Genomic DNA, 20113 nt, shown 5'->3' with positions numbered 1-20113 from the left:
TGTCATCTTCAGACACGGTCTTACAATAACTACTACTTTTTTGGAGTAAATGCTGATGCTTCTTCAGATTTGTTTCTTCATGTCAGTGTTATCACTTTAACTATAAACTATCTCTGAGTGAATTGCTGTCTAAAGGGCTTATGGCAAAATATATAAATTAGTTGTAGATATACACTGTATAATAAATGATAAAATCATTGTAGCAAAAGCATTTATACTCTTTGTATACTCTGTGAAAGGACTGCTCCTGCACATTTCACATGTACATATAGTTTGCCGTGTTTCCCATTTATCCCACTGACTGGTGGCCTGATGGCAGCAGCCTCAGACATTCTCCTCCTAGCACCTGTTAAGACCAGGAGTTGGCTGCCTTTTGCTGTATTTGGTATCAGCTTGCTGTGCTGGAAGGGGAAATGTCAGTTATTTTGCATTTGTAAAGGGTTGGGAAAGAGCCAGAGGTTATCACTGGTCATCTTTTTAGATTTAACCATGTGTTAAAAAGTGATAACTGTGGAGCCAGCCGGTGGCGGTGGCGTAGTGGTTAAGTTCATGTGCTCCACTTCGGTGGCCCTGGGGTTTGCAGATTCGGATCTCAGGTGCAAACCTACACACTACTCATCAAGCCATGCAGTGGTGGCGTCTCACATACAAAATAGAGGAAGAGTGGCACAGATGATAGCTCAGGGCCAATCTTCCTCACCAAAAAAAGATAACTATTTACACTGCATATTTGTCTCCCATAACAAGGTGTAAGACCTTGGTAGAAGTTAGTAGTACCAATTCAAGATCTACCAAACCCTCTCCACTTAGTTTAATGCAGCTGTGTTAAAACTATAAAATCTGAAACAGATAGTAAATTTGGACAGGACATTGGAAAACATAAATGTGAAGACTCTTGGTCTTCATGGTCAGACGTACTTAATCCTCACCGTACTTGGGGCAGTTTGATGGGGGTGATACATATTCATCAAGCAAACAAAAACATCAAACCAGAATAATTCTCTAGTTAGATAATTGCCTAGAGTAGAAAATACATTGTGAAAATCAGAATCAACAGAAGTTCTTATTCTTAATCTATTTCAGGGCATGGTGAGGTGGCTCAGGGAATGCTGTGTCCTGAGGAATTGACATTTATGCTGATATCTGAGATAATATTAAAGTTAGGAGAAAAGAGTGAGGAGAGGAGGAAGAACATTCCAGACAGAGGAAATAGTCACGAAAAGGTCCTTGGTGAGTAAAGAAGCTTATCGAGTCCAAAGAACTGAAAAGAAAGGTGTGTGTTGCAGGTGTGAGTCAGGTCAGAAGAGCAGAAGCAGTAGATGTTGGCCAGATCATGCACAGCCTGGTAGTCCATGCTGAGCATTTGAATTCCATTGAAGGTTTGAGCAGGGATGTGACATGGTTAAATTCAAATTTTAAAAAGGTGGCTGGCCCAGACAATGTGCAGAATGGATTGGAGTTGGAATTTTCTGGTTAAAGACTTATCAAAGATGCATTTAAACTCTTATTTGTTTATTGAGTGATTTAATCTTTAAGGATCGTAAGGGACTGTATGTGAAAGTGCCTATCGGTGATTGTGACAATGAGCCTTTACTTTTTTTTGAAAATGATCTTTTAGTGCCAAATATATTAGAATATTGAACCAAGAGACAAGGCTCTAATCTAGTCCTGGGTTAACTAAGTAGAACCTGGGGTTCTAGTTAATTTGCTTTGTGAGCTTGAGCAAGTCATTTAACCTCTGATCCTCTTTCTTTATCTGTAAATTGGGCATATTAGAGAAATATATGTTTAACTTAATTGTGTTAATCCCTTAACTCTAGGTAACATATGGGCTGAGTCTTGCTGAGTCATTTTCTCAGACTGTGTGAGCAAGGCTTAATTAAAGCCAGCTGAGCAAACTTCATGACATCTAACACCTCTTCTGTAGACATCGGAGGAAAGAAAGAGCTGTTTTATTTATTGTTTTCTAATAAAAGTTTTTTTGCAGAGCAGTTAGTGTATCAGTTCATGCAGATTCTTCATTGAGGGGAGAGAATACGGTACACTATAGCTAGGGGACAGGACTACTGAGGCACCTCCTTGCATTTCAGTGGCAGTTTGAATTTAAGAATTTCTGATTTGCCTTATGCCTCTGTATAATCTCATATTTTTAAAAAAATTTCAACTGATGATACATTCTTAGTGTCTAATATAGCCCCCTTTCCCTCTACATGGCGTTGAGATGCTTTGGAATTTTTATGCCTCCAAAGTTGGCTTTAATAGAGGTGGTCTAATTTCTGCAGCAGAACCATAGTTGAAGCTAGTGGTCTTGTCACCGGTAGCAGGCTCCTACTTAGTTGCATCAGTAAAACTGCATCTTTGCCTCTGTATTTAAAAAAGATAATCATAACTGTCCCAGGAATAATGGCAGATTGCAGTGTTCCTTAGGATTTACAGATTTATGTTTTTCCATAATCTCAACTTTTTGAGGCATATCTTGAAGATATTAATGCCTTAAATAGCAAAGCCTTTAAAAAACTTTATCTGCTCATATAGTTTGTTTTTTTTAATTTTATTTATTTATTTATTTTTCCACCAAAGCCCCAGTAGATAGTTGTATGTCATAGCTGCACATCCTTCTAGTTGCTGTATGTGGGACGCGGCCTCAGCATGGCCCGAGAAGCAGTGCGTCGGTGCGCGCCAGGGATCCGAACCCGGGCTGCCAGCAGCGGAGCATGCGCACTTAACCGCTAAGCCACGGGGCCGGCCCTGCTCAAATAATTTTGATGGTAACAGTCTTGTTTTGGGGGCACTGTACTTCTCTGTGTGTCAGTCTTAGACATATCCGTACTCTGCATTGTCTGTCACTTTGACAGTGTAATGGAGGCATAGCTACAAGTGTTATACTAGAGCTCTTCGGTTTTAGGGATTAGGCTCCTTGGACTGGAAGTTATGCATCTTTGGCTTTATCGCAGGAGTTGGCCATCTTGGCCTCAAGTTTCTGTTTTTTCTGGGGTAGGCTTCCTGGCTTTTTTACAAAGAGTAGAGGACTTGCTTTTGGCTCTTCTGGGAAGTTCTCAAATTAGAGCTTGCTCTAGACTGATAGGCTGGAGAACTCAGGAGGAAATGGTGAGAAAGACGAGATTAAATCAAGAAGTTGTGATTTGAGCAAAAACAGTATTAAATCTGGTTTTATCTGTTTTTTTTACTTGTTTAAAACAGGTAAGTTTTCACAGTCACTTAATAAAGTGACTGTACATCTTTTTGAACCTCAAGGATTTTTTTTCTTCTTGGAATTGATTTTTGTTTGTTTCATAATACTTAATATAGTTTAGGAAAAATTTTAGAGTACCTCTACTTTCTTCACAGTGTTGTGAAGAGGGCAAGGTAGAAAACTATTATCATTTCACAGGTGAGGAAGCAAAGTTTAATGACCTGTCCTTGATAGTATGTCAAATATATCAGAGCCAGGTCTTAAACATGGTGATGGGAAGCTTTGGAATTAGAAACATTTGGGTTTGTTTTTTGGCTCCACCTGATTTCCTCATCTGTTTAAAAAAACGTCTTTCAAGATTATTGCAAGGAGCAAATGAAATACATAATGGAAGCATCCATCACATTGTATGCCATGTAAATTCTCAACAAATGTTAGTGTACCTCTGTGGTTCTCAAAATTTGGATCTCCACAGACCCCACCTGGGGATCTTTCTTGACCAGTGAAGGTCAAAACTGTTTTCATACTAATTCTAAGATATTTACCATTTTTCACCATGTTGACACTTAAACTGATGGGGCAGAAGCAATGGTGTGTAAGATTACTGGCTTTAGCATGAATTAAGACAATGGCACTAAGCTGGACAAGTTAGTCATTGTATTCTTCATCACCATGGACTCACAGGAAAAAAATTAATTTCACATAAGAATGTCCTTGATGAAGCAGAAAAAAATTTTAATTTTATTAAATTTTTTTTTTTTTTTTTTTTGGTGAGGAAGACTAGCCCTGAGCTAACATCCATTGCCAATCCTCCTCTTTTTGCTGAGGAAGATTAGCCCTGAGCTAACATCTGGGCCCATCTTCCGCTATTTTATATGTGGGACACCTACCACAGCATGGCTTGATAAGTGGTGCGTAGGTCTGCACCTGGGATCTGAACCCACAAACCCCAGGCCACCGAAGTGGAGCACACAAACTTAACCACTATGCCACCAGTTGGCCCCTAATTTTGTTCAATTTTGACCCTTGAGCACACATATTTTTTCTGTGGGACAGAATGAGAAGTAAAACACTTCTGCCTCATTCTGAGATGATGGTGCTTGTCTCAAGGTTGTGAAATTGTTTGAATTGGCCACCTTTTTCACGGAACACCATTTATCCTGGAAAGAACAACTGACACACTATTCAAGCTTGAATGTTTGGCAGACACTTTCTCAGATGAATGAAGTGATAGTATTTGTTGCCAGTGGTATGATTCATACTTTTAAATGAAAATTAGAATTTTGGAAAACTTGTGTCTGCCTTCATGCGCTTGACAGCTTTCCAATACTTAAGAGATTCTCCTGATGAGGTCCATGGTGCTGTTAACAAATAGGATGTTTTTCATATTGTGTAATGAGATGTGTCAACATTTGGAAAAACTGTGTAGCTTAGTGAACCAGTATTTTCCAAATGACCAATACATTATGTTATAAAATCATGTATGGATAGAAAGATTAACTCAAAGTATAAAGTAACTGGTGGATTTAATGTAATAGAATATGAAAAGTTAATTGATGTGGTTTCAGATTTCACATTGCAACCAATCCTTAAAATTCAACACTCGTTGAATTTTGTAGTGTCAAAGAAGAATATTTAGAGTTATCTGAATAGACTTTTAAAATACTCCTTTGTTTTCCAACTACATATCTGTATGTAACTAGACTTTATTCATATACTTTATATTCTTCGTATATGTCAACCAAAATAGCATACTGCAACAGATGGAATGCAGAAGCAGGTGTATGAGAGTCTAATTGCTGTCTATTAAAATTACAAAACTATAAAATCACAGCACTCTTCTAAGTTTATTTTTGGTTTGGAAAATATAGTTACTTTTCATAAAAATGTTATTTATGGATTGATTCTTGTTTTGAAATATATTAATAAATATTTAAAAATTTTTCTTAGTTTTAATTTCTAATATGGTAAATATAAATGGACATAACCCACATAAACAAAAACTTGTTGGAATCCTCAGTAATTTTAGGAGTGTGAAGGGGTCCTCAGAACAAAAATTTGAGAACCAGTGGTGTACCTCTTTCATTGCTTCTCTGGTCCCTACTAAGTTTATAATCTAGTAGGAGAGACCGACACAAAATGAAAAGTGAAATGATAGGGTAATATTTGAAATAATGTTAGTGAGAAAAGTCACTTAAAGGGAATCCATTCAAAACAATAAACAAATTTTCCTAGTAAATAATGGAAAACAAACAGAAATATTGAGAACTTGTTGAGAAATGAAATAAACTTACTAAAGCAAGTTTGTTTTATCTTGTATTTCACAAAATTTAGATTATAATTTTAATTCTTGGTTACTCTTTAGCACTGAGAGAAAGAATCTAGTGTTGGAAGGGTTAGCATACTTTTTCTGACAAAATTGTATAAGATCCTTTAATCTTTTGACTTTTCACTATGAACATAAAGAGTCATTAAAAATATACTTATAAGTCTTATCTTTTCTTCAAGGGACTGTCTTAATCCTTTGTTCATATAATTGTAATTTTAAGCCCACTTGTGCTATCATCCTTGTCTCTTTCTATTCATCTGTTAACTATCTGTTCCTCGATTGTCAGTGGCTTAGCAGTTCTCCCCTATGATTTTTCACTGCATCTTTTATAGGATTTGCAGTCTCACTTTGTAGTTAAGTTTATGCTGTGTTATTGGAACATCTGGTAAGAGACGTACCAGCAGTGTCCATGTGATAGGTGAAGGTTAGATGCTAGTAAGTTGTCTATTTATTAGTATTTTCATGTTGTTAAAACTTTTGCTGCTTCTTGTGACCATGTGACTTGAAGTCTTCTAGATGAGGAAGACTTCTGTAGGGGTGCTATGGTATCACTGAGCAGAAGCATGTAACCTAATGTGGCGTGTTGAGTGTTGCAGGAAGTAAACGACAAATGAGGATACTCCTTTCAGGCTATCTGGAGTTAATGCTTTCTATATTGTTATTGCAGTTGTTTGATTTAGGAATAGAGTTAATTTTAAAGGTTTATAAGTAGAATGCTTTGTTTTTAGCAGTCTAGGACCTCTCAAATGGAAAAACAATTCCTTATTTGTTCTAGGTCTGCAATGAAAGATAACCAGGATAACCAGTTAATAGGAGGTTGGTATAAACCAACATGAGTTAGCAATGGGCCTGAACTTAGATTTGTGCCTTCCCTTATCATTCTGTAGCACAAAGAATAGAAGGAGAAAGAGCATTTGGTGAAATTTTGGAATGGAGAGATTGAGAGTTGAGTGACTGAATCAATTATTGGATTTTTAAACTAATTCCAGAAGCTATAAACTGGAATACTTTATTTCTAGTCTGTAGTAATTGGTTTTTTGTTTTTTTTTTTTTGGTGGGGAAGATTGGCCCTGTGCTAACATCTGCTGCCAATCTTCCTCTTTTTGCTTGAGGAAGATTGTCCCTGAGCTAACATCTATGCCAGGATTCCTCTATTTTGTATGTGGGACGCCTGATGGCTTGATGAGTGGTGCGTAGGTCCGCGCCTGGGATCAGAACCCGTGAACCCCAGGCTGGCCCCTGTAGTAATCTTTTGGTAGTGTAAGTAAGGACTCTTGTATTGGAGACAGAAAACTAGGTTTGTTAACAATAAATTAAAAAAAAAATAGTCAAATGACCTCATCTCTTGGCCTTTGTTTCCTATCTATAATAAAAATAATACAGTCTAACACTTAGGCTAACTACATGCCAGGAACTGTACTAAGTGGTTTATATAGATTGTCTTTGTAGTTCCTGTTTCAGTGCGGCTTGAGAGATGGTTTGTGGAGTTCTACGTATGGAGAAATAGCAATGTACCAGCAGTAAGGCCTTTGGGAGAGAATAAAGCAACATTTCTTTAAGAGATTTGGAAGAAAAGTGATTTAAATGATAAGCAGAATAACTTGCATATTACTTTGGGGCTTTAGAAGGGAACAATAAAGTGAAAGGTTGTGGTAGCATTCGTGGTGTTTTACTGGATCCTGAGGACTCCCTGTCCCTTCTTTTAAATCTTTTTTATTTTTTTCTTTCTCATCTGACATGTGTGGATATAGCCTAAGATTGATCTTGTAAAGGAGGGAGAACTTTTTGCTCTGATTTCTTGTATGGGCATTCTAATAGTTAAGACCATGGACTTTAGAGTCAAACTGATGGAGTTAAAATGCCAGTCCTGCCACTTAGGAGCTGTGTGCCCTTGGGTAAATTACTTGTCCTCCTTGTGTTTTCGTTTTTCTCATCCACAAAACCTTACTACTATGAGAATTAAATGAGTTAATGTTTGTAAAATGCTTGGAACATGACTGGCACGTAGTAAGCACTGTATAAATAAATGTTTGTTAAAGAAAACAAAAACAGTAACAAACGCCAGGGACCTCTGGGAGGGATAAGAAGTCGAGGGGGAAAAGCAGAGGTTCTTCTCCCATATTTGTTGGGAGTAGAGACTGAGATTAATTCGGAGCTCTCCAAGAGACAGGCCTGTTTCTCAGTGTTGGAGCAGCTAGATGCTGCAGCAGTATGCAAGTACAGGCTTCCTGGAAAGTAGAAGAAAAAGGATGCCAAGATGAGATAATTGAAGGTAGAATGTGGGTAGGGAATTGGAGAACATCATGCTCAAATTTTATTAGTACCTCCCCTTTTCCCACATCAAACATTCTTAGCAAGCCATTGCCCCCTAAATTCTTCAGTGCCAAAAGTAGAACTGTCCTTCATTTTCCGGTAGGGAAAACAGTCCTCATCTCTCCTCCGTTAAGTCGTTTATTGCCTGGTACCCTTTGAAGATCCTTCCTACCTACCTCCTCCCACTTCTCTCTTGGAATGAAATGGTTTTGGGCTTGGGCTTTGGCTTTGGCAGGCGTGTCATGAGTGGATCAGCACAGAGTTAACTTGTTTAAGCAGATGTTTTGTCTCTCTGGTAAATAAACTCGAAAGAGGTTGCTTGAAAGGTGTTTTTTTTTTTTTTTCTTTTTTAAGACAAAAGAGAAGGAAAACATGAGACAAAACCTGAGCTGAAAGCTAGAGGGGAGGAGGCAGTAAAGGTTTGGGGAAGTCAAGTAAATTAGCAGGATTTTAAAGTGGCTGTGTTTTACCTAATACAGCGTAAACAAATGCCATTGCAGAGTATTTTTCTTTTCTTTTTTTTTGTAAGAAAGACTGGCCCTGAGCTAACATCCGATGCCAATCCTCTTCTTTTTGGTGAGGAAGATTGGCCCTGGGCTAACATCCGTGCCCATCTTCCTCTATTTTATATGGGACGCCGCCACAGCATGGCTTGACAAGCGGTGTGTCAGTGCACACCTGGGACCTGAACCTGCGAACGCTGGGCCCCGGCAGCGAAGCGCGCGCACTTAACCGCTGCACCACTGGGCTGGCCCCCTGCAGAGTATTTTTCTGGTGTAAAATTATCATGACCAAATGACAGATTGTCATGATATTATGTGGAGAGTAAGCATTATGCATTAATAAATTTGAAATAGTTAATCAAGGCCTAGATTCTGAAGATTTGGTGGCCTTTAGAGATAGTATATGAACTCATAACAATTTAGGAAAACTTTTAATATGTGAAAAGTTGTAAATTTCCATAAAAGGAGAAGGGGCGTAGAAAACAAAGAGTTAGGAGATAAATGAGCAAGTTCTGGGAAAATTGAGAAGAAAAGTTGCTGATCTGAGAGTCATGCTGCTGCCTGGGATACAGTTTGGGCTGGATCAAGGAGGCTAGCTATCAGGAGAATAAGATAAGGACAGGCCAAAAAGAGGATAGACAGTTTGACTCTGTAGTGGCAAAGTATTGGACTGGGAGAAGGCTGAAATTGAGTAGAGTAGTATTCAGAACTATTTTAATAGCTTAATTGAGGGCTTTTTGTGTACCGTCCTCAGCTTTCTACACTTGGTCTCATTTAATCCCCACAACATATTGGAGATGGAAATTATAATTCCTACTGTAGATGGGGGGAAACAGAAGTCTAGAGTAAAGTTAAAATTTCGCGTAAATACTAGTGTAACACAGCTAGTATGTGGCAGAGCCAGAGACCATGTTTGTCTGTATCCTCTTAATCACTGTGCTCCATACTGCCTTTCATAATTCCTAAAGTGAATTCACTGTCAACACTATACTTGTATATACTTATTGGTGTGTAGTTTGTAACATAACAGATCATCAAAATATGGAGTAGCTTTGTAGGCATCAAGATAGTTATTTGAGGCAGGGTTACTCTTGATGCTGTGGTGCCAAATAAGAATATGAAAAGATACTGCCATGTTCTGGAGAACACCACTTTCTGGAAGGTGCCCCCAAAGTTTTGGATAGTGGAAGAGACAGGAAAAGCTGCAGAATGGTCTTGCATCACAGAATCTACTTGCTAAGTTCTTTGACATGAAAAAGTTTCTCCTTCCTTTTTTAGAAAAGTGTCAAAGGAGCGTATAAAGACAGCTCAGGAATATAGGAAATGGAGGAAATTCATAGAGACTCAGAGAATTAACTATGCATGCCGGATTTAAAACTACCTCTGGAAGTATATGACTCCAATGAAATAAATCTTATGACTTCTGTGAAACAAAGCAAAACTGTTAATTTCTACTACACTAATGTTGAATTCAAAATAATTAAGTGTGACCGTGTTTTACTTTTTCAGAAGTTTTGATTTTTCTGAAATCTTGTGAGATACAAATAAAATTGGTTGTATTTTTTTCATTTTCACCAAATTGGGTAGGTGGGAAAAGGCAGATGCCAAATAAATACTTAAAATGCTACATGGATATTACAAATACAGGTGTGAAAGGAAATTTTAAATTTTCAAATAAGAACATTTAACCTACTCTGGCAGGGTGAGAAGAGGCATCACATCTTTTGTGCATAGAGAAACATGTTAATTTTCTGTTTTTTGTCATATTGCATCTCTTGCTTTTATATTATTGTCTTATTAACTGGTATTGTGGAATTCATCAGATTTCCCAGCTGTCTTCTCTAACTATATTACTTCTGAGAATCTTAATAACCTTATGAATTAGAGGAATCTCTAAAATTAGTGTATAACAAATAAGACTTTATTCATCCTGACTTTTACCTATAGATTCAGCAGTTCTTGAACTTTGTTATATAGTACTGTGTAGTGTCAGCTTCTTTTGTTTACTTGGATGAAATTATTTTTTGTTAGAATTACTTTTGTTGTCGTTTGTAAGGTAATTTAATGTACAGGTACTTGAAAATAGAATAGCTACTTTGCTTTTTAAAAGTCTGCAAGTGGGATACAAGAGCAATATACAGAAATTAAATGTCTTTCTATGCACTAGCAGTGAAAATCCAAAAATGAAATTGAGAAAATAATTCCATTTACAATAACATCAAAAAGAATCAGTATTTAGGAATAAATTTAACAAAAGAAGTGCAAGACTTGTATACTGAAAACACTGTTGAAAGAGATAAAAGATCTAAGTAAATGGAAAGATGGCAGTACTACCCAAATTGATCTATAGATTCAATGCAATTCCTATCAGAGTGCTAGCTGGCTTGTTTGCAGAAGTTGACAGGTGGCTCCTAAGATTCATATGGAAATGCAGAGGACCCAGAATAGCCAAAATAATCTTGAAAAAGAAGCACGAAGTTGGAAGAGACACTACCTGATTTCAAAACTTAGGGCAAAACTACAGTAATCAAGACAGTGTGGTACTAGTATAAAGACAGACATACAGGTCAGTGGAATAGAATTGAGAGTCCAGAAATAAACCCTTACTTTCTGGTCAGTTGGTTTTTGATAATTAAATATGAAGCACCCTAAAATACTTTCCTTTCTTATTTATCCTTCTGTCTCTATCCTCTCAACTTCCTTCCATTACTTAAATCAACAGATATTTATTGCTGAGTACATAGGACTAGGGTTAGGATTTCTGAGGTGATATTTATTCACATGCATCTGACCTAACAGAGCTGGCTTGTGCTCTAAGGACTAGTAACCTAGGAGAATGCCAGTTTTTAACAACAGTTAGAGAATAGTGAATATGTATATAGATGAAATATATGTATTTATAATTCAGTATCAGTATTGTTGCTGGTGGCTAGATCTGGGATAGTAAAAGAAAATAATTGGCTTTTTAGTAATTATATAATGAAAGAAAACTAATTAGGAAATCAAGTACAAAATCCAGATTACTTGGGCTTTGTTTCTTCAGTCTGTAGTATCAAACTGCCAGTATATCATGATGAAGATAAGTGAGAAATATTATCTGCCACATGTGGAGAAAGAATAATAGCTGGATTGTTTAAGGAAGACTTCCTTAGTTCAAAATACTTTAATTCCAGCCATAACAAGTTTTCAGTAAATAAAAATTGGCCCTAAAACTTTGAAAGAGTGATAGTGTAGTACACCAATACTATAAATCACATCCTCTGGGACAGTAGAAGGCGGGGGAACTGAGGCAGAGGCTATGAACTCCCTGAAATTCTAGTCCATGTTTTGTATGTATATGCATTGATGTAAGGGCATGGGCAAAGGAGCCATGATTTTCATGAGGTTCTCAAATGTTTTGGAACATATTCCAAGAAAGATTGTGGGTTGCTTAACCTTTAAAAAACAATAAAGCTGTTGAGAACTTCCACTGCTGGAAACTACAAAGTTAACTGGTACCAGCCTAGCCTTCCGGCTATAAACAGCTAGGAAACTGGACAAAACATATGAAACAACTGTTTTTAGATATTTAGTAACAGGCAGGACGGCAGTCTCTGAGAGAAGGAACAAATAAATTGAGCCCTGTGATCTCCCTGGCTTTCTGTCTGAGAACAGATTCCAGTGCAAGATCTAAACAGAGTAAGGTAGTCTTGTTGGGCCAAGGAGATAGATATAGGGATATAGAGCGACTGGGGAGGCTGGAATTTGCAGGGTTGATTACCATAGAAGATGGAGTAATGTAGACAGTGAGATCCAGAAATCTGCAGAGGAGTCCCTTTGAGTCTTTAGCTGGGTACTAAGTTGGGTGGGGTTCCATGGGCTGGGCAAAGACAACTGCCAGAGAGCTGGTAGAAGTATTGGAACTTACAGTGGGTTGGGAGACATTCTAGTTCTGACCAGCCGGAGTGCAGAGACCTTGTTGAATATCAGGGCCATTTGGGAGAGACCCCAGAAACGGCACTCCTTAGGAGTAGGGCTAAAGTAACTCTAGAGAAAAGGCAACTCTAGCCCCACCTTACAACTGTGCTGAACAACAGGTCTCAAAAGGATTAAGCTGATTCTCAACTAATCTAGCTGCTCACCTGAACAAAACTCAACATTTAAAAAATCCATATGTTAACAAAATATACAAAATGTTCAGCATCTAATCCAAAATTACTAGACATATGAAGAAATAGGAAATATAACCCTTAACCGGGAGACAAAGCAGTTGATAGAAACAGATCCAGAAATGACAGAGATGATGGATTTAGAAGACAGAGATATGTTGAAGCATTTAAAGGAAAGCATGAACATGAGAGAAATGTAAGATGTAAAGAAGACCCATTGGAACTTCTAGAACTGAAAAATATAGTATCTGAAATGAAAAATTCAGCTCATGGGCTTAACAGCAGATTAGACACTGCAGATAAAAAGATCAGTGATAAGGTAATAGAAACTAGGCAGAATGAAGCACAGGGAGAAAAAGGCTAGGGAAAGAGAAAGAGAGCCTCAGTGATATGTGGGACATGATCAAGTAGTCTAATATACATGCATTTGGAGTCCAGGATGGGAAGTGTGGGGAGGGGGCTGCAGTTGCAGAAGTATTTGAAGAAATGACTGAAAATTTTCCAATTATGATGAAAGCTATAAACCCGTGGACCTAATGAACCTAGGTAGGATAAATACAAAGAAAATCACACTGAGGCACATCCTAATCCAGTTGCTGAAAACCAGTTGTAAAGAGATATCTTAAAAAGCAGGAGGGAAAAAAGACCACTTTATATATACAGAGGGACAAAGATAGGAACAACTGTTGACTTGTCATCAGAAACAATGTAAGCCAACACATGAACCTAACTCTATCACAAATGAATAATATAACCACAATGAGAAGGAAGAAAAGAATAATCAAATTAATTTTAGAAAACAGTATTTTGACTAGATACTCTAAGACTAAAGGTAAAAAGAACTGGGGCTGGCCCTGTTGCGTAGTGGTTAAGTGCACATGCTCTGCTGCTGGTGGCCCGGGTTTGGATCCCGGACACGCACCAACACACCGCTTGTCAGGCCATGCTGTGGTGGCGTCCCCTATAAAGTGGAGAAAGATGGGCAGGATGTTAGCTCAGGGCCAGTCTTCCTCAGCAAAAAGAGGAGGATTGGCATGGATGTTAACTCAGGACTGATCTCCCTCATATAAAAAAAAGAACTGTATACAAGTATTCTAGTTAGTAAATCTGGTTTCTCATAAAGGTATGGGTTAGCAGATGTGAAACTACTTTATGTTTATACTAGGATTGAACATATAAGTAAATATATTTTAGATAATGAGAGCCAAATTTCTAGTTGTTAAAAAAAGAGATTACAAGAAAGGAAAGGAAGATGACTAGGGTGAACTCTGTGATGTTGGATTGGAATCAGAGCTATCAGTATAAACTCATGATTTTATGTATTGTACATATAGATAGACAGTTATGGAGACGTAGATATGTGTACATGCATAGGTTAGTAGACGTAATTGTATTTCCTCGCTTTGTCCTCTGGGAAAGCCTAGAAGCAATGACATTCCAGTAGCAATGAGCGTACGTAGTGCCCAGATCTTGGACTCTACATACAGTTCTTCAATAAAAGGAACAAGGGCTCTTTTAAGAACTGGTTGATTCCAGAGCTGGGGTAGGGGAAATACAAGATGATCCTGGAATATCTCTGATGCCAAAGAAGTGCTCAGAAAAGGATGGGACATGTCAAAAGGACGTAGGAGCCAACCTGAAAGAGCTTCTAATGGCCAAAGCTGGAATGAAATAATTACGGTATTACATTATAACCAATAGAATAAAAATCCATGAGCCCATATTGGTAAAAATTAAAAATTGAATAAATGAATGGGTAGAAGGGACAAATCATAAAAGAATTCCAATTAATAAGTGTAAAGCAATGACTGAATTGGTTTAGGCAAATACTGTGGTAATAATTGTCACGGGCGCAATCCAGTGATGGAAGGTAAAATCAGTGGGTGAAGGTATATGAGAAATGTGATATTTGCATAGTCCCAAAGTATTTTCTCCAAGAATTTTATTAATTACAAATGGGAAAACAGTAAATTTACAGTGGAGGGAAACTCTGTAGATAGCACTTTAACCAAGTTATCAAGGTTAATATCAAAGTAATATCGCATGGTTAATCTCAAGGATAATATCAACAGAATATGTGTGAATAATGCTTATTTATAATATATACTTCCTGATATAAAGAACTAAGAAAGGCAAAACATTACATCTGTGGTGTTCTGTGGTATTCTTGCCGAAAAATGCAAAACCTTACTCTACTTTGAGAAGATATCAGAGAAACCTAAATTGAGGGAGATTCTATAAAACACCTGACCAATATTCTTCAAAAATATCAAGGTCACGAAAGGCAAGAAACGACTGAGTAACTGTCACAGATTGGAGGAGACTTAAGGAGACATGACAACTAAATGCAATGTGGGAACCTGGATTGGATCCTGGAATAGATAAAGACATTAGTGAAAAAACTGGATTAAGTTTGTATTTAATTGTATTGTACCAGTGTTACTTTCTTGTTTCTGATAAGTGTACTATGGTGATGTAAGTGTTAACATTAGGAGAAGCCGTATGAAAGGTATATGTGAACTCTGCTAGTTTTGCAACTTTTCTGTAGAATCATTAAAAAAAAAAAAAGTTTCTTAAATCTACATTTCTCCCAAAGGGAGAGGGGGAAACAAAAAGAAACAATGCAGGCCAGAAGACAATGGCATAACATACTTAAAGTTCTGAAAGGAAAAAACTATCAATTTAGAATTCAATCCTAACAAAAATATCTTTCAAAAGTGAAGGCAAAATAAAGACATTTTTCAGACAGACAAAAACAGAATTTCTTGTCAGCATCTTGTGCTATTAAAAATGTTAAAGGAAGTTTTTCAGCCTGAAGAAAATCATTCCAGGTAGAATCTCAGATCTACACAAAGGAATGAGGAGGATAAGAAATGGTAAATATGTGGGGAAATATAAAATACTTTTTTCTCAATTTTAATTAATATCAAAGACAATCAACTGTTTGAAGCAAAGTTTTTTTGTTTTTTTTTTTATTTGGCTGAGGAAGATTCACTCTGAGCTAACATCTGTTGCCAGTCTTCCTCTTTTTGTATGTGAGCCGCTGCCAAAGCATGGCCACTGATGAGTGGTGTAGGTACGTGCCCAGGAACCAAACCCAGGCCAGTGAAGCAGAGCATGCTGAACTTAACCACTAGGCCACTGGGGCTGGCCCCCCAAATTTTAATGTTTTATAGGATTTATAATATTTAGAAGTAAAACGTAGAAGTAAAAAATATAAAGTATACTGCTGTAAGGTTCTTATATTAATGTGAGAAGTGGTATAATACTGTTTGAAGGTAGCCTGTGCTAAGTTAAAGGTATATATTATAAATTGTAGTGTAACCACTAAAAAAAAAAAAAAAGGTATAGCTAATAAGCCGCTAATCATAAAAAAGCTCACGTGGCTGTATTAATATTAGACAAAGGAGATTTCAGAGCAAAGGATGTATTTCCAGTAATAGAGTCTTTTCATAATGATAAAGGTGTCAATTTATCATATTTATATACCTAAGAACAGAGTTTCAAAATACAAAAACTGACAGAATTAGGAGAAATAGACAATCTGCAATTATATAGTTGGATGTTTCAATATTTCTCTTTAGTAATTGATAGAATAAGTAGACAATTTATGTTAAAGAAATTGAATCTTGATTTGAATTTTTCTGAAAGAAACCTCAAGGCCCAGGTGGCTTCACTGGTAAATTTTATCAGACATTTAAGGAAGAAAATACCCATCTTAAACTATTTCAGTAAATAGAGGAGGAGGGCACACTGTCAGATCATTTATGAGACTAGCCTTATCTTGGATACTAAAACCAGACAAAGATATAACTTATCCCTAATGAACATGGTATGTCTTTCATGAACATGTACGTAAGAATCCTTATCTAAATAATTGCAAATCAGTTCCAAGAACTTATAAAAGAATAATACGTCATGACCAAGTGGGCTTTATTTCAGGAATCCAAGGTTGATTTCACATTCAAAATCAATTTTAATTAGCTGCCTTAATGGAATAAAGAAGAAAAATCATGATCATCTTAATAGGTATAGAAAAAGCATCTGACAAAATGCAACCTCATTTTGCATCATGATAGCTCAGCAAACTAGGAATAGAAAGACATTTCCTCAACCTGCTAAATGATGTACAGTTAACATGATACTTTAATGGTGAAGCTTTCAGTCTAAGCTTTCTCTCTTAAGGATCAAGTACAAAACAACACTGTATTAGAGGTCTTAGCTAGTACAATAAGGCAGGAGAAATAAGTCATAGAGGTTCAAAAGGAAGATGGTATAAAAGTGCCTTTCTACAGACTACCTGATTATATATATAGAAAACCCTAAGCAAACCCCCACCCCCCCCAAAGAGCAACTAGGATTAGTAAGGGAATGTAGCAAGGTTGCAGGATACAAGGTCAATATACAAATATAAATTGTATTCTCTACTTAGCTACAAACAATTGGAAAATGAAACTTTTAAAAAGTATCGTTTACAGTAGCATCCAAAAAATGAAAATGAAATAGGGATAAATTTAACAAAATAATTTCAAGATCTGTGCACTGAAAACTATAAAATACTACTGAGAGAACTTAAAGGAGACCCAAATAAAGAGAGAACTCTACCATGTTCATAGAGTAGAAGGCTCCTATCACTGTACTCAAAACTACACATGTTTCTTGAACATGCCAAGCATATGTCCACCTCACACCCTTTGTACTTGCTGTTTCCTCTGCCTGGAACACTCTCCCCAGATAGTCACGTAGCTAATTCCCAGACCTCCTTGAGGTCTTTGCTCAAAAGTCTTTGTTTTTTTTGTGAGGAAGATCGGCCCTGAGCTAACATCTGCCAATCCTCCTCTTTTTGCTGAGGAAGACTGGCCCTGGGCTAACATCCATGCCCATTTTCCTCCACTTTATATGGGACGCTGTCACAGCATGGCTTGCCAAGCGGTGCGTTGGTGTGTGCCCGGGATCCAAACTGGCAAACCCTGGGCTGCCGCAGCGGAGGGCACACACTTAACCGCTTGCACCACTGGGCCGGCCCCTCAAACGTCTTTTAATGAGGCGTTTCCATATAAAATAGCTCTCCCTCCCATTCTTGTTTATAGCATTTAATTAAAAAATTATTTAATTGATCACATTAAAGATTTTATTTTATTTTTTTCTCTCCCCTGTCTGGAATGGAAATGCCCTCAACAAAAAACGTTGTCTACATTATTCAGTGCTAAGTATATAGTAAGTATGGCCTATTCTGCCGGAATGCACGTTGCTATAATGTGAAATAGCTCATAGAATACATATATAGACATTACATTGCACTATAAAGGCCTGCATTTTTTCTATATTACATCTTAGGATGTACTTGGAAAAAGTTGAATTGAGCTTTGGTTCTATCAACAGTTTTTCAATTCCCAGGGAGTTCTCCTAGCTCATGCATTTCAAAAATTAAAATCAATGGAGTTATGGCATGCAACAAAAGAAAAAATAGATAACTTACTTGGACTTCATCAAAATTAAAAACTTTTGTGCATCACAGGAAATTAAAGTGAAAAGACAGCCTACAGAATGGTGGAAATATTTGCAAATAATATATCTGATATATGTGTCTGATATTCAGAACATAAAAAGAACTCTTACAACTCAGCAACAAAAAGACAACTTGATTAAAAACTAGGCAAAGGACTTGGATAGACATTTCTCCAAAGAAGGTATTCAAATGGTGAACAAGCACATGAATTAATGCTCAACAGCATTAGTCATTAGGGAAATGCAGATCAAAACCAAGATGAGTTACCACTTCATACCCACCCGCTAGGATAGCTTAAAATTAAAAAAAGGAAAATAATAAGCATCAATGAGGATGTAGAAAAATGGAACCCTCATACATTGCTAGTGGTAATGTAAAATGGTGCAGCTGCTGTGGAAAACAGTGGTTCCTCAAAAAGTTAAACATAAAATTACCACATGACCCAGCAATTCCACTCCTTGTATATATATCCAAAAGAATTGAAGACAGGTACTCAAATAAATACATGAACATGCATGTTCAAAGCAACACTATTCACAAAAGCCAAAAGGTGGGAACAGCTGAAATGTCCACCAACAGATGAGTGGATAAACAAAATTATGGTGTGTATACATAAGATACAATATTATTCAGTCATAAAAAGGAATTAAGTACTGATATATGCTACAGTGTGGATGGATCTTGAAAACATTATGCTAAGTAAAAGAAGCCAGACACAAAAGATCACATGTTGTATGCTTCTATTTATATGAAATATCCAGAATAGGGCCAGCCCCGTGGCTTAGTGGTTAAGTGTGCGCGCTCCGCTACTGGCGGCCCGCGCGCACTGACGCACCGCTTCTCCGGCCATGTTGAGGCTGCGTCCCACATACAGCAACTAGAAGGATGTGCAACTATGACATACAACTATACTGGGGCTTTGGGGGTGGGGGGAGGAGGCAATAGATGTTAGCTCAGAGCCGATCTTCCTCAACAAAAAGGGGAGGATTAGCATGGATGTTAGTTCAGGGCTGATTTTCCTCACACACACACAAAAAAATATCCAGAATAGGTAAATCTATAGAGACAGAAATGCAGACTGGTGGTTTCCAGGGAGTCACAGGAGGGGATAATGGAAAGCAGCTAACTGCTTAATGGGTATGGAATTTTCTTTTGAGGTGATGAAAACGTTTTGGAACTGGATAGAGGTGATGGTTGCACGACGTTGGGAATGTACTGAATTTTGTTCACTTTAAAATGGCAAATTTTATATTATGTGAACTTTACCTCAATAGAAAATAAGTAAGTAAAAATGGAGTTGTTGAACTTAATGTACGTTAAGAGCGTGCATGATCTGAAGTCAGACAGACGTGGATTTGAGTCCTAGTTCTGTCATCTGTTAACTCTGACTTTGAGTAAATTTTCTCTTCTATAAAATAGGCATGTTAGTACTTTCTCAGAGGATTTTTATGAATGTTAAAGGGGATATATGAAATGCTTACAACACTTAGTAATTATTCAGTAAATATTGGTGTTACTGATTTTTTTGCTGCTGCTATTGGTTTTTATTTTATCGTTTGTAGAATGGAAATAGTATAGGCTAGGGAGTTAATCCATGCAAAGGGTTTAACAGTGTCAGGCACATTGTAAATTCTCAGTGTTTACTAAGCTATTACTACTATAAGAAAAAATCTTTAGAGGGAACTTTTGTGCATTCTGTATTTTCACATCTGCATCTAAATAAACTAATGTCCATATTGGAAAATGGCGTTTTCAAAATTTGTACTGTTAATGACAGAGCTAGGAGTAGAGCCTGTTCTCTTAAATTCCAGACTAAACTACATTAAAAGGATTGTAGGTATGTGATTCTTATTTCCTTTCCTGATGTGGTGAAAATGCTTGATTTTTACTTGTTAAAAAACATAGGTGTTGATCATTTAGCTATAAGTTGTTTAACTTTGGTTGCCTGGAGTTTATTATATAGATCATTTCTGCCTGTGTTATTTACTACGTATTGATGTGTCATCGGAAGCCAAGCTTTGGAAAACTATAGCGGCTAGAAGTTGCAGTTACTCCTCTTGCCACTGGATGGTGCTTCTTCCACATCATTAAGGCAAATGGTTTGGCTGATATTGTTTC

At 37.1% G+C, this 20113-nt stretch overlaps 1 protein-coding gene across 2 annotated transcripts in view; it reads left to right on the top strand.

The window, feature by feature from the left end:
- Window positions 1-20113, top strand: part of RAB10 (RAB10, member RAS oncogene family) — an 80446-nt gene that overhangs the window by 27382 nt on the left and 32951 nt on the right. The window contains exon 2 of one of the 2 annotated variants that reach the window (XM_058551630.1): window positions 1084-1230. The exons of the other annotated variant lie outside the window; for it this stretch is intronic. Coding sequence (XP_058407613.1) covers window positions 1084-1230 — 147 coding nt within the window. The remainder of the gene's footprint in view (window positions 1-1083; window positions 1231-20113) is intronic. 2 annotated transcript variants of the gene reach the window in all.

Source organism: Diceros bicornis, chromosome 12 (assembly GCF_020826845.1).
Source record: "Diceros bicornis minor isolate mBicDic1 chromosome 12, mDicBic1.mat.cur, whole genome shotgun sequence".
Lineage (NCBI taxonomy): Eukaryota > Metazoa > Chordata > Mammalia > Perissodactyla > Rhinocerotidae > Diceros > Diceros bicornis.
Note: the sequence above shows the minus strand (reverse complement) of the source record. Positions and strands in the feature narration are given on the sequence as shown.